This window comes from Lissotriton helveticus, chromosome 6 (genome assembly GCF_964261635.1).
Source record: "Lissotriton helveticus chromosome 6, aLisHel1.1, whole genome shotgun sequence".
NCBI classification, from domain to species: Eukaryota; Metazoa; Chordata; class Amphibia; order Caudata; family Salamandridae; genus Lissotriton; species Lissotriton helveticus.
The window spans coordinates 146,678,500-146,703,321 of NC_136067.1; the positions used below are offsets into that span (position 1 = coordinate 146,678,500).

The following is a 24,822-nucleotide window of genomic DNA, read 5'->3' on the forward strand; positions in this document are numbered from 1 at the left end:
AAAGGGGGGCACATTCATCTGTGTGTAGACCTTGGGGCCCTGGGAGTAGAGGAATTCTAAACATACCTTTCGGGCACAAAATGTTTTCTTTGTACAAATCACAAACCTTTAACATATTTGTTAGGGAAAGGTGCTGTTTGAGTTCCGTCAGCCTCTTATCGTTTGATATGAATTCTGTAGAAGGTCAAAAAATGTAGTTTTGAGATTTGTCATATTATCTCGTTTACCTTTGCAGAAGGATGCTGAAGTTGATTTACATAATGATGAATGTGTGAGCAGCCCTGAAAGTACCACGCATTAGGGGTTAGACTAACACATTTTAATGCTGGTGTCCAAATAAATGCATTAGTCACATAACTATATAAATGTATTAGTCACACAAATATAGTGCCTTAGGGACCACCCGGAGGCCCGCTATAATGAGGGGAGTCTGCTGTGCATTTAAGCAGCTAATGCAGTGTGCTGCACAGTTGCGTGCTCTTTGTCCTCACAACTGTGGCCGCATAAAACTTGATTTTCACCCTGAGAACATGAAATATATTGCACTACGCCACGGCCCAGGATATACCCAGTTCCTGAGGCAGTTTTTTGAAGCGAGCGGCCCTGCCCGGCCACATGGTCTCTCAGTCGTGAATACAGACAATCCAAACCTGCAAGCAGAGAGAGTGCTTTGGTCCCTCACGTGGACTCAGGGGCGGTGCCTCGCCTGATGTTATTTTACTAACAGTGGCAAAGCGCCTACCTCACTGTAACTAGGCTGCAGGATTGGCCGAGAGCAGGCACAAGGCGGTGGGCGGAAGTATTGTTTTTCTTGCCACCTGAGTGGCACTTTCTCCATGCACAACCCAGGAGGGTAGCGCTCACCGGCACTGAGCACTCCTGTGGTCGAAGACAATGAGTGGTACTGGACTCTCCTTCTGGCTTGAGATGGGAGATGCAGTAACAGGGAACACCGTTCCGTCTGATGCCAGGCAGTCCACACCAAGCCCTGACTCTTCCCAGCCCTGTTGGCTGAATGACAGCACCCTGGCTCATCCTGGCAGTGAGTCACTGGGCTGGCACGTGTGACTCTTAGCACAGGTACTTTAAACAAGGCTGTGAATGGAGTTAAAGTAAGTCTGGCGCATAATCAGTTCTTGTGCTATGTGTCAGCTCCTGCTCTATTTCAGTGAATGTGTTCACGTTTTAGATCTCCTGGTACTAAGGACGGCTTTAGGGGGTTGCGAATAGTGCAGTTGCACCTGGTGCTGATTTTGGTGGGGGGCACTGTGTTTAAAAATAACTATTGGATTACAGGCATGTAAACTTGCTTATGCTTCCAGCAGTTTTCAGGCAAGAATAAAAATGTCAAGATAAGTCTGGTGATTACAGAATTTTGGCTAGTGGCAGTTTTGACTCATCATAAAGTAGCACAGAGGGTTAATGTGCCTGCTGCAAAGAACGTGTACCATGCAGATCACAAAACTGATTGTAAGTGAGCTATGAGTACAGCTTTAAAAAAAAAAAGAAATGTATGTCAGAGAGGTACGATGGAGAGATGTGGGGCACTATTGGAGAGTGGTAGTAAGGGAATTAATGGAGAAGGAAGTCATATGGGGGAGTGCCAAAAAAGACTGTTGCACCGGGCGCCACCAGTGCTAAAGTCGTCCCGCCTGATGCTGTGGACAGGAGGCTAGTGGATGGGCTCCGTACATTCTGTACGTATTCAATAGATACTCCTTTACCAACAGGAAGTCTCTTGGTCGTCTGTGGGCAAATGGCTTATTTCCTGCAACATTGAACTACTGGCCGAAAGACGAGCATCTGGCTAATCAGCTTTCTCGTTGCTGAATTACAGTGAATGAAGGATAAACTGTTTTGCGGGCCCCTCTCTAAGGGTGATACTCTTTGAGTAGAGAGTAAAATGATGAGAAAGACAGGAGAGAAAGACAGGATAATTAAGGGGGGTGTAAATGATTGACCTAGGCACTGTTGTAACGAATCTTTAGGGTGCCCGCCTGCAAGGTATGTGGAGGGACCCCCTTCAGACTCAATCAGGAGCTTTCCAGCCACAGAATTGGGCTGAGGGGGCCCCCTGGAGCTTGGGGGGCCCCCTGCGCCACAGGGGCTGCGGGTGGCCTGTGTTACGCTAGGTGTCATCATCATCATAAACCCAGAGAGGCTTCCAAACTCTAGAAGATGTCTGCTGTCATCTAACAGAAAAGGATATTTTTACATTTGCTTTCTAAAAAAGAGTAGTTCTTCACCGAGTCACAGATAAGGCCACTGGAATTAGGCAGCAGAAGAGGACCAAAATATGCAGCAGGGTTGACTCAATAATGTGGCAAAATTTTGTGTGGCATCACTTCAATATATATATTTTTTTACACATGTTAACACTGCCTGGGAAAAGATTTCACCTTATTAGTACCAATTTACCAGCCGAATTCAGCAATAAGCAACTGAAAGATGGCCGGTTAACTTTTGTGAAGGGCCTGCCAGTGTGCAAGAACACATCACTATATTTTAGTAACTTTTGATCTGTTTCAACTAGAACCAAATGTTATTTTCGTTAAAATCAAAAAGAGTATGCAGCAAATGATGGATTTTGTGGCAAAAGTGGCAAATCCATAATTGTGCGTAAAACGCCACAGAATCGCATAGTTCTAGTGGCCCTGGTCATAGACATTCCAGCAATGCTTGCTGGAAAATCCTTGACCCCCTGGTGGAGCTTTTTTTTATCACCAGATGGTTTGTAGATTTATATAGCACTGCTTTTCACCCCAGAGGGTATCCAGGCGCTGTCCATGGGCACGGGGAGATTAAGTGATTTGCCCGGAATCACAGGATGTTGCATCGATGCTGAGACTCAAACCCGTATCCCCAGCTTCTGAGTTGACAGCTCTGCCTGCTGCGCCTCATCCTGGTGGGACCAGGAGATTCTTGTTAGTGCATTTTAGCGGCTTCACAGGACTACAGATCTGTAATCTGATAATCTGGCTATGATAATTTACCAACTACCGATGTCACTTTTCTATTCGAGGTTCCCTACTGCACTCACTGCGAGTTATAACATCATTTTTTCTTTCCAGCTCCCTAAAACCATTGTGAATCTGGTGGATTTTACTGATCTGGTGGCCTCAGCTCTGTCCCACCCAAGCAATATGGAAGACAGGTAAGCAGATTCCACGCTGGCTCCTTTATCCTAAACCCCAAGATGACCATCTAGGTGAAATACCTATGGCCAGAGTATGTAAATTGCCCTGGTGTGCTCCAGTTTTGCACTCCCATTCCTGTTAGGAAAACTATAAAAACAGGAGGAGCTCCAGGAGACATGATGCACCATGGCTAAACTGGCCAATTGGCAGGAACAGGGACTGGACACCAAAGTCAGTCCTGACAAAATGTGCAAACCGCCCTGCAAGGCATTGGTACAAACCACACACCTCTGGTGTAGGTTACCCACCCCCAGTGCACTTTGCCTAAGCAGGCTTCTAGTTTGCTTCTCTATGGTTTTTAGGGCCTCTCAGTACCCCTTAATGCATGTATATAGTGTTTATGTTCTATGCTATTGCAATGCCCTAAACAGCATTATTGCATCATAGGTTGATCCTTGTGATGAGTGTTGAGTCACTTACCCAGGGCACCCGCTGAATAAAAGGTTACTTATGCAAAAAAGAAGGCGCATCAAATAAATTAATTAGTTCTGTGCTCCATTATTGCACAGTGGACATGTGTGATTGATCACATCAGATCTTAGGTGCATGGAGGTTCCAGCCCTGCAGGTTGGGTTCACCTGTCTTACAGATAGGACAGTAAACAGCTAGTCTAAACAAGGCCCTTGGCTTCTATAACAAAGAAGGACCTAGAAGTGATTCACTCATTCTCTCACCCACACCTGGCAATAATATATCCTTCAATAACAGTCTCACCACTCTTTTATGTTTTCAATGGTGTTCTTCCATTCCAGCTACTCTGGGAGGCGTGACATGGGATCCATTGACCTGATTCAAAAATATATCCAACACTGGGAGAAATAAGTGTATTTTGTGCTACATTTACTCTTACAAAATTCGAATGTTTTACATAAGGAACTATGGGCCCGATGTAGGTGGCAAATACCGGTCGGAAACGGCCGAATTCGGCCGTTTCCGACCGGTATTTGGCATCTTGAGATGTAGGGGGCCATTTTTACAGATTCGATAAATTTACCGAATCGGTAAATTTACCGAATCTGTAAAATACCAAATCGGTATTTTTACCGATTCGGTAACGGCCAGATGTAGGTGGGACTCTTCAGGGTCCCTATGGCCTTACAGAATCGGTATTTTACCACCCAATCCAATTGGGTGGTAAAATACCGATTCCAGGTGTGCATGCACACCTGTGCAATGTGACACACAGACATGCCCTTAGGGCATGTCTGTGTGCCACATGGCAAACATGCCCGTCTTTGGGGTGCTAGAGGGTGTCAAAGTGACACCCCCTGCACCCTTGCTAAAATCGGTATTTACCGAATCTGTAATTACAGATTCGGTATTGCCCATTGATTCCTATGGGCAATACCGAATCGGTATTTACAGAATCGGTAAATACCGAATCTTTTTTTTTTTTTTTTTTTTTATTGATACACGACAAAAACAGATCAAATAATTCATATTGAGATATACATATATCACAAGATACACTTAATAAAATATAAGGGCATATAGCAGAAATCGAAAAGCTGAATAGTATGCCATTAAGCGAAGGAACACATACATATACACTTGAAAAAAAAATATGACATTTTCTTTTTTATCTTTACCACCCTTCAAACCTCATAGAATTCTGAGAAGGTCCCCCAAATTTTCAGTCCTAATTTCTTTCTCCGCCTGGACGTGGAGATCGAAAAAAGACTCGACTCTAACTTATAAAGTTTATACAATCGTGCTTGCCACTGTTGGAATATGGGCGGCTTTTTTTGGAGCCAGTCTGTGGCAATACAAAGCCGAGCCACAGTCATTGTGAAAAAAATAAAATATCGAAAGCGATGCAATTCATTGGTTCTACAGTCCTTAGGGATCTTCCCTAACATCAGCATAGAGGGGGTGATCTTTAAATTAACCCTAAAAATTAAAGACAAAAAATTTTCAATATCCTGAATGAATCTTCCTAGTGAGGGGCAAGAAAAAAAAATATGTACACTGTCTGCATTATCAGCTTGGCAACGAAAGCATTTACCATCAAAGCCCCTTCTCCATTTTACCATTCGAGCGGGTGTATAATACAAATCAAATAAACTTTTAAAAAATTGAGCTTTCAGATTTGCAGACATCAAGACCTCTTTAGAGAGCAAAATCAAATCCTCAACAACAATCTCATTATCTCCCAATAATAATGCCCACTTTGCCTGAATTTTCTCCAGATCATCAGGCTTCACGAGAATAAACATTTGATAAAGAGTACCAATTTTAACTTGTCGTGCAACTCCCTCAACAAAATTAATCTTTTTTAAGCATAATTTATGTCTTATAAAGTAATCCCGTATTTGTAAGAATTTAAAAAAATAACTTCTAGATAGATCAAACTCTTCAGACATTTCAGTAAATGATTTGCATTTGCCTTCATTTGAAAAAAAATCCCCCAAACATGTCACCCCTTTTTTTTGCCAGTTCCTGGCAGATCCATCCGAAAATATAAGAGGTAAGAATCTAGCAGAAAAATAAGGGGTATAGTATGATAGTTTCCCTATATCACCGGTACGGACCACCCATTTCCAAATTTTATAAGCACTCATAAGCACCTTGAATCGGGTCCTCTTGTAATAATTACCATCAATTTCATTAAAACAAATTTGTCTAGCATGTGTTCCTATCAGGATCTCGAATATAGAAGGATGATTATGTACATACTCTACAGAGTCTCTTATTAACAAAATTTTCATTTTTAACAAAAAGCATACTATGTAATATAAGAAAAAATCGGGTACCCCTAATCCGCCCCTTTCCACGGGTATTTACCGAATCTGAAATACCTACATCTCCCCCCCTCTAATTTACCACTTCTAAAATCCCGATTCAGTATGATTCGGTATTTTAGAAGTGGTAAATTAGATTTACCTACATCGGGCCCTTAGGGCCATATGTATCAAAATCAGCATTTGCGATTCTCAAATAGCGATTTTTTGCGAATGCTATGTATGTAGGGTTTGCAATAAATTTTGTGAATCCTACATATTCCTTAATTGCGAATCTCAAATTGCGATTCGCAATTAAGGAATACCTCCCCATTCATTCCTATGGGCCTAGAGGCCCATAGGAATGAATGGGAAGACATTCTCAATTTGCGTTTAGCCATTAGCGAGTTGCACATTGAGAATGCAATTTCAAGGGTGCTTACTCCTACATTTTGTAGGATATTTTACGTTGCACTATGTTTATAGGGTTAGAAGTACCACAGGAAAGGTTTGTGAATTTGTCAGTGCCCACATGATTCTGCATGGCCTCTTTTGCTATCTCTAATCCTTATCTTGGTTTTCCCTCAATTAAGGACAACCATGCTGGTACTCACCCACGACTAAATGTTCTCAAATTAGTTGTACCACATTATTCCAGCTGGATGTCATTGACATACATCTAGAACACCAAATAGTGCTTTCTGATGACTCTGTAATTCCAGACCCTTCTTGATGTGACTGCTGCGGCTCACAGACAGTGGCCTCCATAACATTACTGATGATTGGAGGCTATGATATTGGACATTGGCAGAGTGGTGTTACAACCCACAGTTGGAGATCTGGTGAGAATCCTTCCAGCTCAAATGGGTGCTTGATAATGGCTGTGACACAGGAGACCAAATTGTGGCTAAGGAGACAAAGGTGTGTGCCAGGTTTTTTTGGTATAGCTACTGGATAATAATCCAGTAATCAAGAAAGTCACTGAAGGTTGGTAAGGTGCTATTCCATATGCTTACTTGAGGAGAATGTTAAACCTGGAGTACACTGATATCTGCATTGAATACATTTTTTTTAACAGTGACATGTGCCCTGCCCATCAAATACTCTCATGCTTTTAGGCAGCAGAGCAGGAGATATGTCTGTGCATCTAAAACATGTCATAAAGTAATTGTATAGGGATGTATGACATTACAACGCATGCTTTTACATCGCATGCCTTTACAACGCAAGTATTACAACGCAGTCCATTACAACGCATAGTGCTTTGGGGTGCTGGATAGTGAATAGTTTAATTTACTATTCCAACTCCAGTCCCCGTGGACACTAGGGAAGGTTATTGGATAGTAAATTAACCTATTCCCTACCCTAGAGCGCCCCCCAGAGCAATGCGTTGTAATAGTTTGCGTTGTAATGGTTGCGTTGTAAAGGTTCTGCGATGTAAAAGTTGCGTTGTAAAGGTTTTTTACCTTGTATAGCTTTTCTCTGATACACCTTTGATGGTTCTCTTCCCAGGGAGTCTTGCGACTGTTTCAGAGACTCTTCCAGGCTGAATGATGCCCTACTGAGATGGTCCTTCCAGGTGAGACACTACTCCTGACCAAGGCCATAAAATGAAGTCCCCATGCAGAAATAATAATGCTGTAGACCTGTCTACAGAGTAGTGAATGTTGATGTTATTTGTCGACTATCATGCATACTGTGGATTTGAAAGTCTTGAAATGTAGGAATGCAGGACACAATCTATTTAATTTCAAGATTTGGGTGGCACATTCTGAAGTGCATATCTTTATCTGACAGGTGCATATAATAAAGAAAACAACCTGGTCAATAAAATTCTTTGATCAAGAAGATCACAATGTCATGGTTAAAGTCAGGTAACTTCAGAGACTGATTTGAAAAGGCCCAGACTGTCACCAATGACTTCTCAGGTTTTCAGTTGATTGTAACAGCATCAAATGCTGTTGTAGAAGCAGCGTCTGAACAACAGAACTTCCTGTTGACCAGGATGGTTCCTAAATTCTCCCTTTCACTGGCTTATAAGCAAAGTGTCATCCCTAGATTTGATTGTATTTTCATTCTGCCAAATGGCAACCATGGCCCTTAAGTTTGGCAGTAAGATGCTGGGTTTTAAGAGCCAGCTGCTGCTTACCAGCTCAACTCTTATACCATGAAACCCTGTACCATGACACCCTGGTCAAGGATGACTTTGTTGGATTTGATGTTAAGAATTAGAATGCTGCAGGAGAAATAATTCCAAAAGTGGAAGAACCTGTCGAGATAACAGATTTGGAATTGTATTTCCAAATCTTCAAATGATTCATGAATATGTGTTCTTGCCAATGGTGCTCTCAGAGTCTATTCACAGTATAGCTGCTTTTGGGAAGGGTGTCTCATCTTCCCAAGCATTGCAGTAAAAATAGGACAAGTTCATGGCAGGGGGCACTCCGTAAGCCGTATTAAATGGTTATTGGAGTGATAGAGTTAAGACTTTTACATTGTTATGCGCATTTTCCAGCCATTTTAAATTAATCATATCATTAGGTATGCGGAATAAGTGAGAAAACATTTTAAGGGCAGGGTGGCAATTGGAATAGCACAGGGGCATGGAGACAGCGTAAAGAATGAAAGTACTGGCCTATAAAAAGCCTGCTAGCTGCCTGAGGCAAATTATGCTCCATGTTGAAATAAATGGCAATTACAAAACTCCCTGGTGTGGATAACCTGCAGCCCAGGGCTATATCAGTTGCTAAAGGCTCTGAACCTGAGTTAAATGCCTTAGCTACAGGCAAGGGCCTTTAAAGAGGGAGAGGGCCTTTAACTACTGGGACAGCCTGAGGGAAAAGGATGATAAAGCTATTAGAACTCTATCCACTGAGGGTAGGTTGTTCTAAATCAGGGAGAAACAGAAAGACAAACATTGGAATGTTGGAACAGAAGATTTAAATTAGCCATTAATAACCCCGGGCCACATCATTGTCTACAGTGGAGCTCCCAACATTTTAATGTTCTAACTAGTATTACCTTAGAGCCTTAAAGTTTGGCGGACAGGTACATAATGATATGTGCTCGCCAAACTTACAGCTCCCCGCTCTAATTAGAATCGGGGGAACAAGCATGTTTACACTGGGGGAGCCTCCTCTATCGTTGCTGATAGAAACTTGACTGATGGCCTGACTAACTTTGGGTCAGTGGTCTAAGTACCTTGAAGCGCCCACCCTGTTTACGGTGAAGTCTGATAGATTTTTTCCCGTTTCGGACTGCCAGTCAAAATTATGGCAGCCCGGAATAGGAAAATAATGAAATGACCCCCATAAGCTGATAAACTTTGCTGGGTGGGTTCATTCATGATGGCTCATGCACAGCAAAGCATCAGTGCCTTCAGAGCAGCTGCTGTGATGGTGGCTCCTCTGCCTGCTTGGCAGAGATCTCTAAATATGGCCGGCTGTAGGTTGCCAGGGCAACCACGGCCGGACTGGCCATAGCGGGCACCGGGCAATCCCCCGGTGCGCTGCAAGGGTGGGGGCCGGTTTTGGGCCCCTGGGGGCCATGTTTGTTACAGGGCCATTTTGCTGCAAAATCGGCCCTGTACCAAAATCGGCTGAAAACCGGCCCGACAAAGAGCTCGGCGGCACCTCCAACCCCCCGAGCGGGAAGGGGGGGCCGGCTGAGCACTTTGCCAGGGCCGGTTGTGGTTCCCAGTCCGGCCCTGAGGGCAACGGAGCACATCCCAATGCTGCCCTGGCCGAGCGGAGTACAGCTTGCCAATCCTTACATGAGGTCCAAAGTCGTCTAATTTATTATGACACGAGGGGCACTGAAAAACGCAGCCCATTTGTCAGCATTATGGATTTACCTGAAAAATCCTTGCTACAAAGAAAAAATGTGTTGTTCAATGATCTTGATCTCTGGCATCTGCTGGAAATTCCAAAATGGACCGACAAAACCATAGTGACCCTAATGGATAGGATCCTTCTTCAACCAGTGACATCGCTAGCTCTTCTTGGAGTTTTTTTAATGAATGATTGTCAATATAAAAGAGATTTATAAGTTAAAAAAAATCAGCTGGTGATTAACTTTAAAGTAATTAGACGCTAATTTTCCTTTTAGGATGCTCTAGAAACCCTGCTGAGCTCCGGGAGATATGACGCAGAAGAGGATTTCACTGTTGTCCTCCAGCCTCCCCTCACTGCTGTAAGTGTGCAATGAATGTTGCCCTTGTGAGTGCTCTGAGAGCTGGCAGTGGGTTGGTGGACCATCACTGTCAGCTTGACATTATCATACCTGCCCTTTCAGTGGCAGTGGCTGTTCTGTTTTTTGTGTTTTTCTTTTAGAGTTTTATAAAGTGCTTACATGTTGGTCAACAGCCACTTCAGAGTACTATAATGGATTTCTCATTTGCTTTCCATTTTAAAATGTTCACCAACATTGTGAAGATCTAAAAACAACTCCCCGAAGATGGCGTAGTGCATTTTGCCTACTTTGTGCACCATAAGTGTAAATTCTGGGCAGATTTATGAATATTTCACACAATGCAGGGCAGCAAGCAAAGTTGCTGTGCTGTGTTGCATGAAGGAGAGACAGCAGTAATGCACCACATCAACTATGCTATGACACATTGTTGCTGTCTCCTAGTGATGGGGCACTATGTGCTACCTAGGGCAAATGCAGGCAACTTGTATCATGGCGTAAGGGTTTCTGCATTATAGGCAGGATTGTTTTTGTGCAGGAAGGAACAATCCTCAGAGGCATTTTCCTCTTTCTATGTGAAAGAGGAAGTAACAAGGAGAAATAAACGTATATCTCCTTGTTACGCCAGCTTCATGGAAGCATTGATTTACAAAAGCTAGTAAACCCAGTATTAGTGTCCCTTCATTCCCATCTACCTGTCTTCTGTCTCTTTGCTTCACAATCTGGGTCACTGTTTGCAAAGGAGACGATAAGAAAACAAAATGCCACTGTGCGTGTACAACTTGAAATCACCAACTACAAGCAATTCTCTGCAACATTATCAGAACACATAGCTCGCTGACTGCAAAACCTCACATCTCGTTGCTCCCCTAGCGCCTCCACCCCCCCTGCCTCGCCCTCCTCCATCCCTCCCTCTCCGCTCTCCTCCCCTCCTCTTCCCAACCATCATGTCCCTGGGATCATTATCCTCGTCACTATAGCCTCCTGGATGCAAGGCTGAGTTTGCTTCCCAACAGCCACACACCTCGGGAGCCCAGAGGAACTGAAATGTACTGGGGATTTTTTGTAGCATTCTGCATGCCATAGTTACCCTGCAGCTGCCAAAAATGCCTCAGCAGGCACTTCACTCTGTGCCCCCCACATAATATCATTTTTCGCTGGAGATGGTAATTTGTAACTATTGGTCTGTGTACATTGCTTAGGGCTACAAGATTTTCAAACTGAAATGTGGAACATTTCATATACACAGAAGTAGCACTGCAGTTTTGAAAAGAACCAAGGTACACAGAATAATATAACTGGCAGCGCGGATCAACATACAAAACGCAGACAACGATGCACAAAGGGGAGTTAAATGCTTTATATGCAGTACCATCTAGGTTAACTAAATATCTTCCTACTTTCCCCATATTTTGGTGTAAAACAAGTTCACATACCCACTTAATTATGTGATTGCTATATTTAGGCCTTGCAACATCGCCCACGAATGTATTATTTGCATAGATTGTCAAGTGCAATTAATATGGTTTTATGCTGTGCAACATTTTTTATCACATAATTCAATCTTGAAATGGGCCACCCGCAGTGTCACAAAAGCCAGTCCAAACCTATCTGGGTAGCTTGTCGAAGACCGGGATCAAATTTCACACGCTGTTTCCGAGTAAGCCACAAGCTCATTACTTGCTTCAGGCTTTCTCCAGAAGGTAGTTGATGATTATCGGACCGTTTTAATTTAATTATTTTAGATTTTAAGATATATTGGGTAGTCTGATTAATTCATTAAGTCCTCTTCCATAGGACACTATAGTTTGAAAAGAACGCCTTTAGGCTCCGTCTAGGCACTGCAGGTTCTGGTGTTAACCTGGGCTTCTATGGGAATTCACATGGACCTATTATCAAGCCCATTATCTCCGCTTTAGCGGCAGTTTCCTGCCGATAAAAGCAGCGATAATGTATCGCCCTTTCTTGATAACCTGGCCCTGCATGTGGTAAAATCTGGTTAATAACGAATATTAAATACAAAGGAAAATTACAGTAAGCATGTTGATACTACAAAGAATAAGACAAATTCATCCCGCATTTACTTACACATTTCAGAAAGAAGCTGCGAGAATATTCAAGTAACATGCATCATGTCGCTCCTGCCATTAATCAATATAGGTTTGTTTTCATTGCATCATCGTCTGGGGCAGCTAGTGAAGGCATTATTTGAATAACATTATTTTTATTCATCGTTTAAATTCATTTAGGTTGCAGACTTGCCCTATCTGTGCACGAATTGCATTGTCAGTGTTCATTAAATAGCACAAAAGCCCGACCTTGGGTGAGTGTGACCGTTCACCAGTGGCACATGAAGTAACAGTAGATGTTGTAGCACCCAGGATCCATCTATCATTACTTCATGTGCCACTGGTGAACGGTCACACTCACCCAAGGTCGGGCTTTCGTGCTATTTAATGGCTATATATGGCTTAACACTAATAAGTTCCCAAAGGTGAGACCTATTGGCTATGCCAAGGCTTGTTCGAACACGGCATTGTTTTTTTCTGAAATTAACCTGGATGGTTTTTGTGACCTAGCTGGCCTCGAATTCAAAATCACTCAGATTCACCATTGACACCTCTCCTTAAAAGAACCCAATTGGCAGTGGCGGCTGCTCGCATTGCTTAGTGGTGAGGCAGGGTGGAGGAAAACAATCAAAATGGAAGGTATAATTAAAACGATTAAAACTGCACTTACCTGACACTCTGATGGCAGTCACCTTGCTCCTCTCTATCGATCCTCGACTCTGGCTGCACACTGCGCAAGCTCCCAGTTGCCAATCAAGGTGCTTCTCTCATGCTGGGAATATTCTTCCCAGCATGAGAGAAGCACTGAGCTTGATCTGAGCGGCCTACTTGGTCACTCAGACAATGCCTGGGAGCCTGTGGCATTTCTCCAACCCAGCTGTGCAACACAACTGGGTTTTGGAAACCTAAGTGCGCATGTCTGTTTGACCAGCTTATGATGACCAGCCAAACTGACATGCACACTTAAAAGTGCCCACAACTCATCCGCCTGCCATGCCTGTCACATAGGATTGCCTGGCCCCTCTGAAGAGTAGCGTAATCGGCTGTCTGGAAAAAATAAAAGGATAATAAAATGTTTTTATTATCATTTTATTTTTCATCTTTTAGCAGGGGGGCGGTGTTCCGCTATTACAGAGGAGCTTCCCCTGCCAATTGGCATATTTAATTTACCTGTAAGTCCCTCGTAGAGTGGTACTACATGTACCCAGGGCCTGTAAATTAAATGCCACTTATGGGCCTGTAGAAACTAGGGGTGAGCCTATACCTTGGATTTTTCAAGCATACGCAATTTTATAGCTTAAAGGATTAACACCTCTTTTTAATATCAATCCTGATATATTTATTTATACCTTTTTATTTCATATTTTAAATGATCATTTTTCAATTATTACCACATATACAATGGAAACATTGTCACTTCATAGTTGCACTTCATAAAAGAAATTTCACATCTACAATTAGTCATACTATGCAAGACAGTGTTAATGAAAAAGATTGTTGTGCTTTACAAAAACAATATCACAAGAAGATATATCAAATTCAAAAAATGTGAATAAACAATTCAAAAAATGTGAATAAACAATAACAGCAATTTTTCGATTTAATTGCCCTAGTTCCACATTTTTATCTGATATCTGCTTTTTGGTGTCCTGTTGATTTTTAGACCCAAGTAAACAATACTACTATTCAATTATGAAAGATTTCTGTCTTGTATAGTATCCTCATCGAGCATAGTCTACTTGGACTCAAATTGTGAGTCGATTGATGATTGGACAGCACTTGTAATAGGATTCATGATTGGGTGGGTTCTGCAATATTGGCAGCAGTACTCCTTGTCTTAAGGACTAAACCCTTTCTTGGTCACGGTCCAAACGAAGGTAGTGATATCATTATAGGTATCTTGCGAAATGTGCTCTCACATCCATTTTGGTGGCAAAGACATATTTTGCACTAAAAATAGCACTAAAACCAAAAGCAGCTGCTCGAGTTCGGGTCATTTGCATTGCTCTGAGACCCACGTCCTAACTTTACGCCACAAAGAGCGCGTAATTATGCAATGTGCTATTATAGCGTGATTTTAGGAATTTCGCGAAACATGAAATTATGTGAGTTTACACCCGCGTAACTGAAATTTTACCCAGGCCTAGACTGTATCCATTAACAATAAGTTATTTTATATGGAAAGAGCTATGTGAATCAAGCCCAAAATGTCTAACAGCCTAAACCATGGGAAATACTTCAGTAGACAATTACTGCCGCCATTTACGAGCAGGCCATGTTCAGCTACACTGTTGCATCACAACCACCTTGCTCGGAAATTTCTTTCTCGAAGCTGTTGTTTTGTTTATCAATTTGGCAGAGGTCACAGAGTGATGATTATCACAAGGACATTTCCTTGGAATACAAGGCCTCATGGTACTTGCCTCTCACTTCCGTCATTATAATAATAAATTCCCTGCTGATAATGCCAAAGTTCAGAGCTAATCGCCATTTTAAAGGCAGGCAAGATACACTGATAAGATACTACAGGATGCGTCTAAGGAGGCGCTGATCAGTATCTCCAGGCACTGCGTTTAAGTTAGAAAAAGTCGAGGGATTTCTGAATGCTTTCATATATGGACCAGCTGGTGTCCAGAGGAGGGCCAGGAGAGGTGGCCACGTGCCAGATTTTTAGGAGAGCCACACAAGATCAATAGCTCTTCTTGCAAATCATTTTGATAGTGGTGACCAGAGCCTGCCTTCCTGCTTTTTCATTGCTCCCGTATCATTAAAATGATTACTGGAAAAAGGTCGTGTCTGAGTCGCAACTTTTTGATGCACCTGAACACAATGTAGGTAAGAAAAAAAAACATCTGGAATCTGAATTGACAGGTCCTGAATTACAGAATCAGGGTAAGCTGTTATTTACGCCTGCAGATGACACTTACTTCCACAGAAAATATACCAACATTTTGTTCGGTAGTGACTGTATGGTTGGGGCAGGAGCATGGTGCTGCCAAGGTCGGGGAAGGCGTGGCCATTAGGAATTTATTTATTAATTTATTTGAAAAGTTTTATATAGCGCTGGCTACTCCCGGAGGTATCAGAGCGCTTTACATGAGGAAGAAACGTTGTTTCAGAAGATGGTTGCAAAGTTCCATCAGTTACTGGAGCTTAGTTACAGGAATTACATGAGTACAAAAGCATAGATAAACATTAAGAAAAAATAGGCACAGGGAGAGAAGATTAGGGGAGAGAGGGAAAGGACTAGTGGAGGTAAACAGAGGATAATGGAAGGAAGAGGAAGGGGAGGGTGTAGGAGGCACAATTAGAAGACTAGGAAAAACAGTGTATGACGTCTGTCTGGGTAGGTGACGGCCGAGGGGTGAACCAGAGCCAAACTCCTCTATAGCGGCGTGGGACAGCTCCACTGGTCATCGGCCAAAGGTTGCTCGGGCACCGCAGTACATAAAGTAACAAACATACACATAGTCAAAACTTTCACATACTTTCCCAAAGTTACCACTCTTTTTGTACACATAAATGTATGTCTCCCCAAACGGTTGAGGTAAGAGCCGGTTACAAATTGCATGGTGTGGAGGGAGACGGGGTAGAATCAGCGAGGCCAGAATGATTGATTTGGCATTGGTAATTCATCCTTGCTGTGTGCAGTATGAATAGAAGTCCTGGAATGGGGAATAACCATGAAGTGTCTAACCACAAAACCTCAGGAGGGACCGAGGAAGGGAACTAGAGGCAAGGGATGCTAGGAGAGGCAGCCTCCAAACAAATATTTTTACCACAAATGAGCCGCTCCTAGTGTGAGGACCTAAGTGCTAGAGTGGACTAGTATTAGTTTGTGAGTATAGGCATCTCACAAAAAGTGAAAGACTGGTCTCACACACCACCTGGTGTCATGCTTCATTATTGGCCAGTCCTCGCCCTCTAAAAATTTTGTTTGATAGAGGGCGGGCATACACCTGAAGACAGGGATGCACTTCTAAAACTAAGTGGGGGCCCTTACATGAAAGTGAAGTGAAGTTAAAATGCCATCACAGATGTCAGACTTATTTTAATGTAACTGGCATCTGTATGGTGTCTAAAAACAAAGGTCGGTGTGTTGGGGATTACTATTGTTCCCCCACCGTTCTATACGTGGTCAACATGTTTCTGCCCGCTGGCCCCAAAGGGGTCCATGGCATTCGTCAGGACCTATACTATTTAAATGGGCTCCGCCCTTACTGTGTTAAATAGGTGAGGGTTCCACTTGGTGGTGAGAGGAATGCTCGCCACCGCGTATGCAATATGTTTAAATGCCTGTTTGAGATAGAAAACAAAAGTGAAGTCCAAACACAAGTAATACAATAATATACCTGGCAAAGGTCATCCAAGACGCCACATACTCATGCAGATAAGTGTGTGGCTATAAGTGCATCCAGTAGTGTCACTCATCTGTGCACTCCAAAATATATATAATGAGGAACCTGGTTCCCAATGCTTACCCTAGCAGATGGGACCTACTAGCCCCATAGGAGAGTAAGGAGGGGAGACCCCTTTGGTCAAGCGCTATGGAAATGAGGGAGAAAGAGAGAAATTCCAAGTTGTGTGTTTAAAAACATGTACCAGAGTAGTCTGTGTCTTTGTTAAGAATGTCAAACAAAACAGGAGTTAATGTCAAACAGAGAGGAACGAGAAGGCAGCCACACTCATACAATCACACAAGCTCTTACTGTACGTGACGGGAAATCCCGCCTCTACACCTGCTTATGATCTCCTTGCTTCCTCGCTGGTGACTGGGGGATGCTCACCGTGCGTGTTTTATACCCATACCAAGCTCTTAATGGGATAGTTAATTAGGCGGGAGAAAGGAGGTAAAAAGAGTAACCATGAAGACCTGGAATAATTGGGTCCTTATTCTCACTCCTTCCCCAATCCTGGGGGCATTTTCAGGTCCCTTTACCACCTGCTTAGAGCAGGTGGTAATTGGAAATGAGGACCTGCCTGCATCACTCATCGACTGATCTTCCACCAACTAGCTAGACACCCATGCTTCTCTTCACTCGCCCTCGCACACACTCCCTGCATCCGTCGCAGCTGCAGCAGTGGTCGCTCCTTCTCCTACATCGCTGCCAAGACCTGGAATGACCCTCCCCTCCAGGTCCGTACAGCCCCTTCACTGGCAGACTTCAGAAAGAGATTCGAGACCTGGCTCTTCGGCAGAGGCACAGCGTCCAGATACCCCTAGCGGTGATAGTGTTGCGCTTTACAAATGATGTTTGATTGATTGATAGATTGAGGAGAGCCAGTGTAAAACAAAGCATGGGGACATGAGGCTGCTTTGCAATATCACACACACAGGATGAGGTTTTGGTGCGTTCAGAGGAGAGGGGCTACACTTTTCCCACTTTAACGAGAGTAAATTATTGTCTTTATTGATGGGATTTATCTCTTATCAGAACTAGAAATTTACTTTTTATCAGGCCCTCTTCCAGGAAAGTGACCCTTCATCTGTCAATAACTATGAGAGAGGAGAGACTTGGAGAGTAAAGAAAATGTATGCAGCAAAGTAGCAGCTTTACCAGCACTGCTCCTTGATAAAACACATAATGGAATTGTATGTGTTTTTCTCTGTAGAAACACAAGAATCATGCATATGCGAGTCTGGCTTTGTAAACATTGTGTTATTTGAAGGTTACTGGAATAGCTGCTACAGCCAATGCTTGTCCACTCTTTCTGGCTGGGCCTTCAGCTGTTGTTCCCAGAACAGTTTTTCCGTAATGGCTTCTACTGGGCTGTAGTGGTGGGACGGGAAGGGGCAAAGAAAACAGAAAAAAAAAAACTTACCTTGCCGGCGGCACGCTTTCCTATGTTTTCGTCCTCTTCAGGTCGACCAACCAGGAAGCACCCAGTCTTCCAACTCTCCTGACCAATCACAACGCTACAGTGCAGCGTTGTGGTTCGGCGCTCAGCCAGGCAATGGGTGGCTGGGCATTTTCTCAATCAGGCTGTACAACACAGCCCGGTGGAAACATGGCAAGTGCACATGAGAGGATTGGCTGGCCCGAGACGGCCAGGCAAACTCCTCATTAACACTTAGGAGAGTGCCACCACTCATTCCCCTGCTCTGCGGGAAGCACAGCCCCGCCCCACCCGCACCGGCTTAGCATAGCCAATAAAGAAAAATAAATATTAAAATCATTATTATTATTTTATTTTTATGGTGGGTGATGCTCCTCCACCTTAGCGGTGGAGCCGCCACTGCAGTCTTTGTTCTTTAGGAAGCATTTACATACCACTGCAAATGATTGGCAAGGCCGCCAAGAGAGTAAAACTGTTGTTCCTTAGCTTTAGGTATTTCTTTTTTTAGTTTTTATAAAGAAATGTGTTTTACCTTTCAGTTACTTGAGATTGGCAGCTGACCTGATAATGCACAGATTTGTGAAGAGACACGGGGCGCTGGAGTCCAATCAGATGAGCATAGTCCATCTATGATGTTCATCGACTATGACCACTTATCTGTGAGGTATTCAGTTAGCAACTTTGACAAGGGCTATATATCACAATATCAACAACAAAAATATCAAATGTAGTAATTAGTGTGGCCTAAATATTATGTAAAAAAATATCACTCTATTGACTGTAGGTTTTCCCCAGTTATCTAACATCAATGGGGTGATAACTTTGTAAACAAGGGAATAGCCATAAAATTCAAATGCCCTCCACTTGCAACAAGATCTCTAATAACACAGAGTGGGCGATACCAGTAAGTCTGACCCATCCTAGAATAGTTTTATTCACCCTTACATACATCTATCTGTCCATTCTTCCTCACACCCTGCTCTCCACCCATACATTCATCCATATATCCATCCTTTCACATTTCAGTCCATCCTTTCATCATTCCATTTATCCATCTGTTGATACATTCATTCTTTCACCCACCCAGCCGACATTTGTTTTCCATCCTTCCATTCTTCTTCATTCCATCGATCCATTCTTTCACCAGTCTATCCATCTATTCACCATACTGTTTATGCATCAATGTATTCATCCACCTACACCTATCCTTTCAAACTTTCTTCCATTTTTCCTTCCACCCATCCAACCATCATTTCACGCAACCTTGGGCCTGTCCATCCATCCATCCTTTCTTCCTACTTCCTTGAACCCTTCCTTCATTTCCTCTTTTCAATCTCCTTCTTCCACCCTTCTTATTTCCAGGTTTGCTTCCACATTTCTTTCCTTCCAACATTTCTTACTACTTTACTTTCTTTCTACATTTTCTCCTTTCCAGTTTCTAGCCACTATTTTTCTTTCTTTCCTTTCTCTGTTGCACACATTCCGTTTACTGATCTCCGCCCTTTTCCGATATTTTCAATATCTTTAAAGAGGCCATCCAGTGTAGAGAAAAAACACTTTTCTTTACCCGGTCTTGCATTGTTTACAATCACCAAACTTAGGTACTCTAGGATGTCGTTTAATCATATCAACTTGGGCTTTGAGAGATATTGTGCCTTAATTCACCCGCTGTCCTCTCAAAGGCTTCAGAGCATACCCCATGATATACTCCAAAAACATCCTGTGTTGTGATCCCATGATTGACCTTCATGAATGCACATGCACAGCCTCATTCAGCTTAACCAGCTCTACCCTACATGAACGTCTGATGGTATTCCACAAGGTGGAATCACGCTGTGCCTTCACGGTGCCGTCATTAGAACAAATGCATATTTAGTATGCATTCGTTCAGCACACATGTCGTTATAACGACTTGCCTTAAGGTGGCATTGGATTTTTGAATAGTTTAATTTACTATTCCAACTCCAGTATGCGCAGTAGTAGGGAAGGTGTTGGACTTTAAATCCAACACCATTCCACCAATGCACCCTCCTAATGCAAGTTGTTAAGCCTTGCGTACTGAAGGAATGCGTACTAAAGATGCATTCGTTCTTTTGCCGGTGCTATAAAGACAGTGTGGGATTACAGCTTCGGTCTCAAAGATGTTTCCCACCCTAAGTTCCTACCAATTGCAAGTCCCCAAACCTCTATCCTTGTACTTTCCTCTTCACCCTCTATGCGCTCTCTTGGGAAACATGATACCCTTCTTTGGCTCTGACCACCACCTCATTTCTGGTGACCACCATACAAAGGCCCCCTCCAAGTCTGTCACTAGCAGATTCAAAACTAAAATGCATTCCACCCCTCTTGCATGTGATGCTGAAGGCCTGCTTGCTGGCTCATGCTAAATACACAAGTGCTAACATCATCCACTTTTGTTTATCGTCAGCTGTCAAAACCCTCCCTTTCCCTCTCCTTTCTCCCAACTCTACCTTTTCCACTGTTGTGCCCATAATATAGGAGTTCCCTTCAGTACCCAACAGAGACTTTCTGCCTTTATGACTTCAGCCACCAGTGCTCAATTCCAGGCACATAACATCTGCAAATTCTGCCTTTGCTTTCCACACCGCCGATGTCTCTACCCATTACTACTCAACCCTTCCTTGTTCCAGACCGTACTCTACTCACCAGTAATTTAGCATCACGAGGTTCTGACAATGCACCTTAGAGGTGTCATTAACACAAGCGTGTGAACTTAAGCTTCATCACACAGCAATGAGGTTATCTTCTAAAAAGTACTGGATCAAAAGGTCAGCCTTATTTAATCTGCAGAATGTGTTATCTGATGCACTGTAAACAAAAGTCCATTGCACAAGATCAGATAAAAGAAAAAGATATTTGATGAAGCAGAATATTCTTTTTATCAAAACACCATCAGTGATATAGTCATGCCCCACCTAGGCTCATAAAATCTGTGGATTGTTGCAGAAGTTGTGTTCCAATACCCTATATCTGCTGAGCAAAATTCCATCTGTCATCCCCGCATCTGTTGCCAGATGATCTAATGGTCCTCGTAGCAATCTTTACAGTCAACCCTTTATCTTCCTTCATCTATATATGGCTCAAATAACTACTTGTAAAACTAAATTCACTATCAAAGTGACAGTAAACTGAGGTAAGATATGTGTCATTAAGGTGTGCAGTGATAGTGAACACCATGATGGAGTGAGATAATCCATTTTTTGGATTGGTTCTTATTGGTGGAAGGAACATTGAATATAAGAGTTAAAGCCAATTTGTGGTGATCCAGCGAGATGTCTTCTGTCCACTGAAGTAAATATTAGGGAGACAGAGACTGGCTAAAGACCCACTTTGCTGGTTACTCTGCATTTAACCACAAATGCATTTGGCTGCAGAAGTGAAATAAAACAAAGCAACTCATTACACATTTGGGACCTTATTGCTAGAATTGAGTTACTACCCATTGCTTTTGTCTTGAATCTGGGAATTAATACCAGCACCAAGGAATCAGACATCAAGGGCTAAAATGAGCCTTCCAATTAAATCTGTCATTGCCGTGTTTCCGGCAGTTCCAATGTAATGATCTAGAAATGGACAACAGAGCTTGGGATTTAACTGTTGCTTACACTGGAAGCCAGTATGATCTCCTAATGGTACATGATAGATAGTTATTCCTGTCTTCACCCGCGACCACCCTGTAGTTTTTAGAAGTTGATAGTTTTCTTAAAGGTTCTGAATACGATTTTACACTGATTGTTGTCTCAATGACTTTTTCAATATTTTCCCAATGCTATTTCTACAGGTAGGGATGAACAGTAGCTAAGATGTTGATGTAAAACCCATGGTTCTTTGTCAGCATATAAGCCTGGTGTTCCATGCTTAATTGCGGATCAGACAAAGCCGAGAGTTTTTACCTTTTTTGACAGTTTAGTGAGCATTTCTCAAATACATAACTAGAAACAGGAGAATCCAACTTAGCAATTACTAGGTGTGATCTAGTTAACATAAGGGCAGTTCTGATGAAATTTAAGACAAACCAAGGTGCATCTATCAAATTCTTGATGACCTCAAAATATTGTTAAATTCTTCATATTCTTGCTGATGTCATCAGACATGGAGAAAAATAATTGAGTTAAAAATAAATGTTCCCTTTGGTCAAGACCTATGGAAAAATAATTCACGCCACAAATACAGCCACATTCATACCTCAAAATGGATATTATTTATCAATGCACTCGGAATGTGTTAAAGCACTTATATGCAAACAGATAAAAAATAAATAAATGTAATCAATAAAAACTGTACAGATTCCTCACGGACAGTTCATAAAATAGTTAAAACACTTACATTCTAAACCCAATTCTTCCTATGTATAAAAAACAAATTCATAAATCAGGAAAACATCATTCATAAATCGAAATACAAAAAACAAAAAAGGACAATGCACAAAGACAATCAGCCTTGTCGTATAAATGTTAATTTGGATACCGCTGCCATCTTGTGGGAATTTCCGGTCAGCCGTCTAGCGTTTGAGACCATGCCATTATTTAATCCTCGACCTACAGCAGCGCGCTAATGGTGGAGCCCTCCTGAGGCACAGCAGGGATAGATAAGACAGTATTTTTAACCTTGCTGCTAATGCGTGTTTTAACATTTGCATCTGCTGCTTTGTAATCCGATTTGGGGCATCTTTCTTAACCTGTTAAAGTATACGATTTAGGTGTGTTTACTGGGGCAGGAGAGTTGCTGGGTGATTTTAGAGCACTTTTTGCACCTCGTGGATCTATTGGGTGATAGTCCACAGTTTTTAATTTGGCCCGCAGTCAAAACGCGGGACCGCCGCCATCTTGAGGGAATTTCCGGTCAGCGGTCTAGAGTTTGAGACCCTGCCGGTATTTAATCCTCGACCTACAGCAGCACGCTAATGGTGGAGTCCTCCTGAGGCACAGCCGGGAGAGATAAAACGGTATTTTTGACCTTGCTGCTATGGTGTGTTTTAACATTTGCATGTGCTGCTTTGTAATCCGATTTGGGGCATCTTTCTCAACCTGGAAAAGTATACGATTTAGGTGTGTTTACTGGGGCAGGAGAGTTGCTGGGTGATTTTAGAGCACTTTTTGCACCTCGTGGATCTATCGGCTGATAGTCCACAGTTTTTAATTTGGCCCACAGTCAAAACGCGGGACCGCTGCCATCTTGGGGGAATGTCCGGTCAGCGGTCTAGCGTTTGAGACCCTGCCGGTATTTAAAATCAGATGCTGTGGCGGAAGCGTGCAGCGGGCGCGCCGCTGGTGCACTGAAGGCGCGCCAAAGGCAAGCCCGTCTGCACCTGTCTGCCCCCGTTTGCGCTCGTCTGCGCTAGCTCCGCACTCAGCGCCAGCCCCCCTGCCCGATTTTCACCAGGTAGGACCAACCCCCTGACCTACTCAAGCGCTGAGCTGATAGCTCTAAAGGGGTCCAAGACGGTCCAAAACTGCCATAAATTTCTCCTCAATGGCAAACCCCATCAAACCTGCATGCTTTGCCCTGGTTGCAATGTTTCTCTACCTAATATTTTCAGTCAACCGGTGGCGGCGTATACGGAAAAACGGAATAGGAGCGGCAAAATCTCCCCTAATTCTGCGTGGAAATGCGCCCTCATTAACGCAAGATCCCTGGTTAAGCACAGCATAGAATTCGCCTCCTTTCTTGAAGACAAGGGGATTATGATTGCCTTCATTACAGAGACCTGGACTGATGATGCTTCAGGCCCAGACGTAGTGAAAGCGGCACCTTCTGACTACCTCTGCTTTTCGCTTAACAGACCACTTAAACGAGGGGGAGGGCTTGCAGTGATACTCATCACACAAAAGATATCCAAAGGTCAAGACAAAAGGTGACTGCCAGCTGAACAAATTCACAACCACGATATGACAAACATGAAATGAATCATTAAATCATTTTTAGATGTGGCGAAAGAACCCAGAGTGAACACCCTTATGTGACAAGTATTAAGTGAACTCTGGCTCAAAATCATGGGTAAAAGTTTCCCATCAGTAGCTGTTCTGTACCGCCCTTGACATCATATGGGTTCTCCTTGCCCAGGAGACAGAGTTCACAGCCTATGCATTATTTATAGACTGTGATTTTACCATAGAGTAATTGTTTAAGGCAAATGGTGCAGAACATTAATAATAGTAGCTACCGAATAAGCAGTGCAAAAAAAGAGAGTGTAAGTGAATCTAAAATTGGATAGAGCTATATAAACTGCTACTTTAATATTTTTATTGGCTCTCCCAAGCTTAAAAATTACTATGTGCAGATACAGATTTAACATAATATCTGTAAACATTAACGGTCGACATGTTTCAGCATGGAGGGCTAGTGTGCCAATGCATTCCTCAGGACCAAATCGTTGCTACTGCTGTGTGACGTGAAAAATTAAAACTAGAATGATATCACCTGTTGAATGAGGTAATATACTCCACCACAAAACTGTTGTCACATCACGTCGTGGTCAATTGAACAGGGGAGACACATGAAAAGAAACAAACATAGGTTAAGGTGAACCTAGTTGGGAAAGTAATTTAAGATAACAATAAGAACAGATAAGTTGTGCCAATATCAATATTTTTTGACGACACTCAGACAACAATCTGGAGCTGTCTGTTACAAGTATAATTCTTAAATAGACTAAGCAATATATCGTACATAGCCACTCACCTATTCATTGTGGGGATGGCGCTTCACCCCACCTGGCTGCAGCTCAGGTATAGAGGAGCACCGCTCTAATATTAAAAACAATAAGGAGACCTTCAGTACATCATGTAG

At 42.8% G+C, this 24,822-nt stretch overlaps 1 protein-coding gene across 1 annotated transcript in view; it reads left to right on the forward strand.

The window, feature by feature from the left end:
* Positions 1 to 24,822, forward strand: part of PLB1 (phospholipase B1) — a 552,393-nt gene that overhangs the window by 77,450 nt on the left and 450,121 nt on the right. Inside the window, exons 11-13 of the mRNA XM_078647360.1 lie at positions 3,072 to 3,154; positions 7,430 to 7,496; positions 10,025 to 10,108. Coding sequence (XP_078503486.1) covers positions 3,072 to 3,154; positions 7,430 to 7,496; positions 10,025 to 10,108 — 234 coding nt within the window. The remainder of the gene's footprint in view (positions 1 to 3,071; positions 3,155 to 7,429; positions 7,497 to 10,024; positions 10,109 to 24,822) is intronic.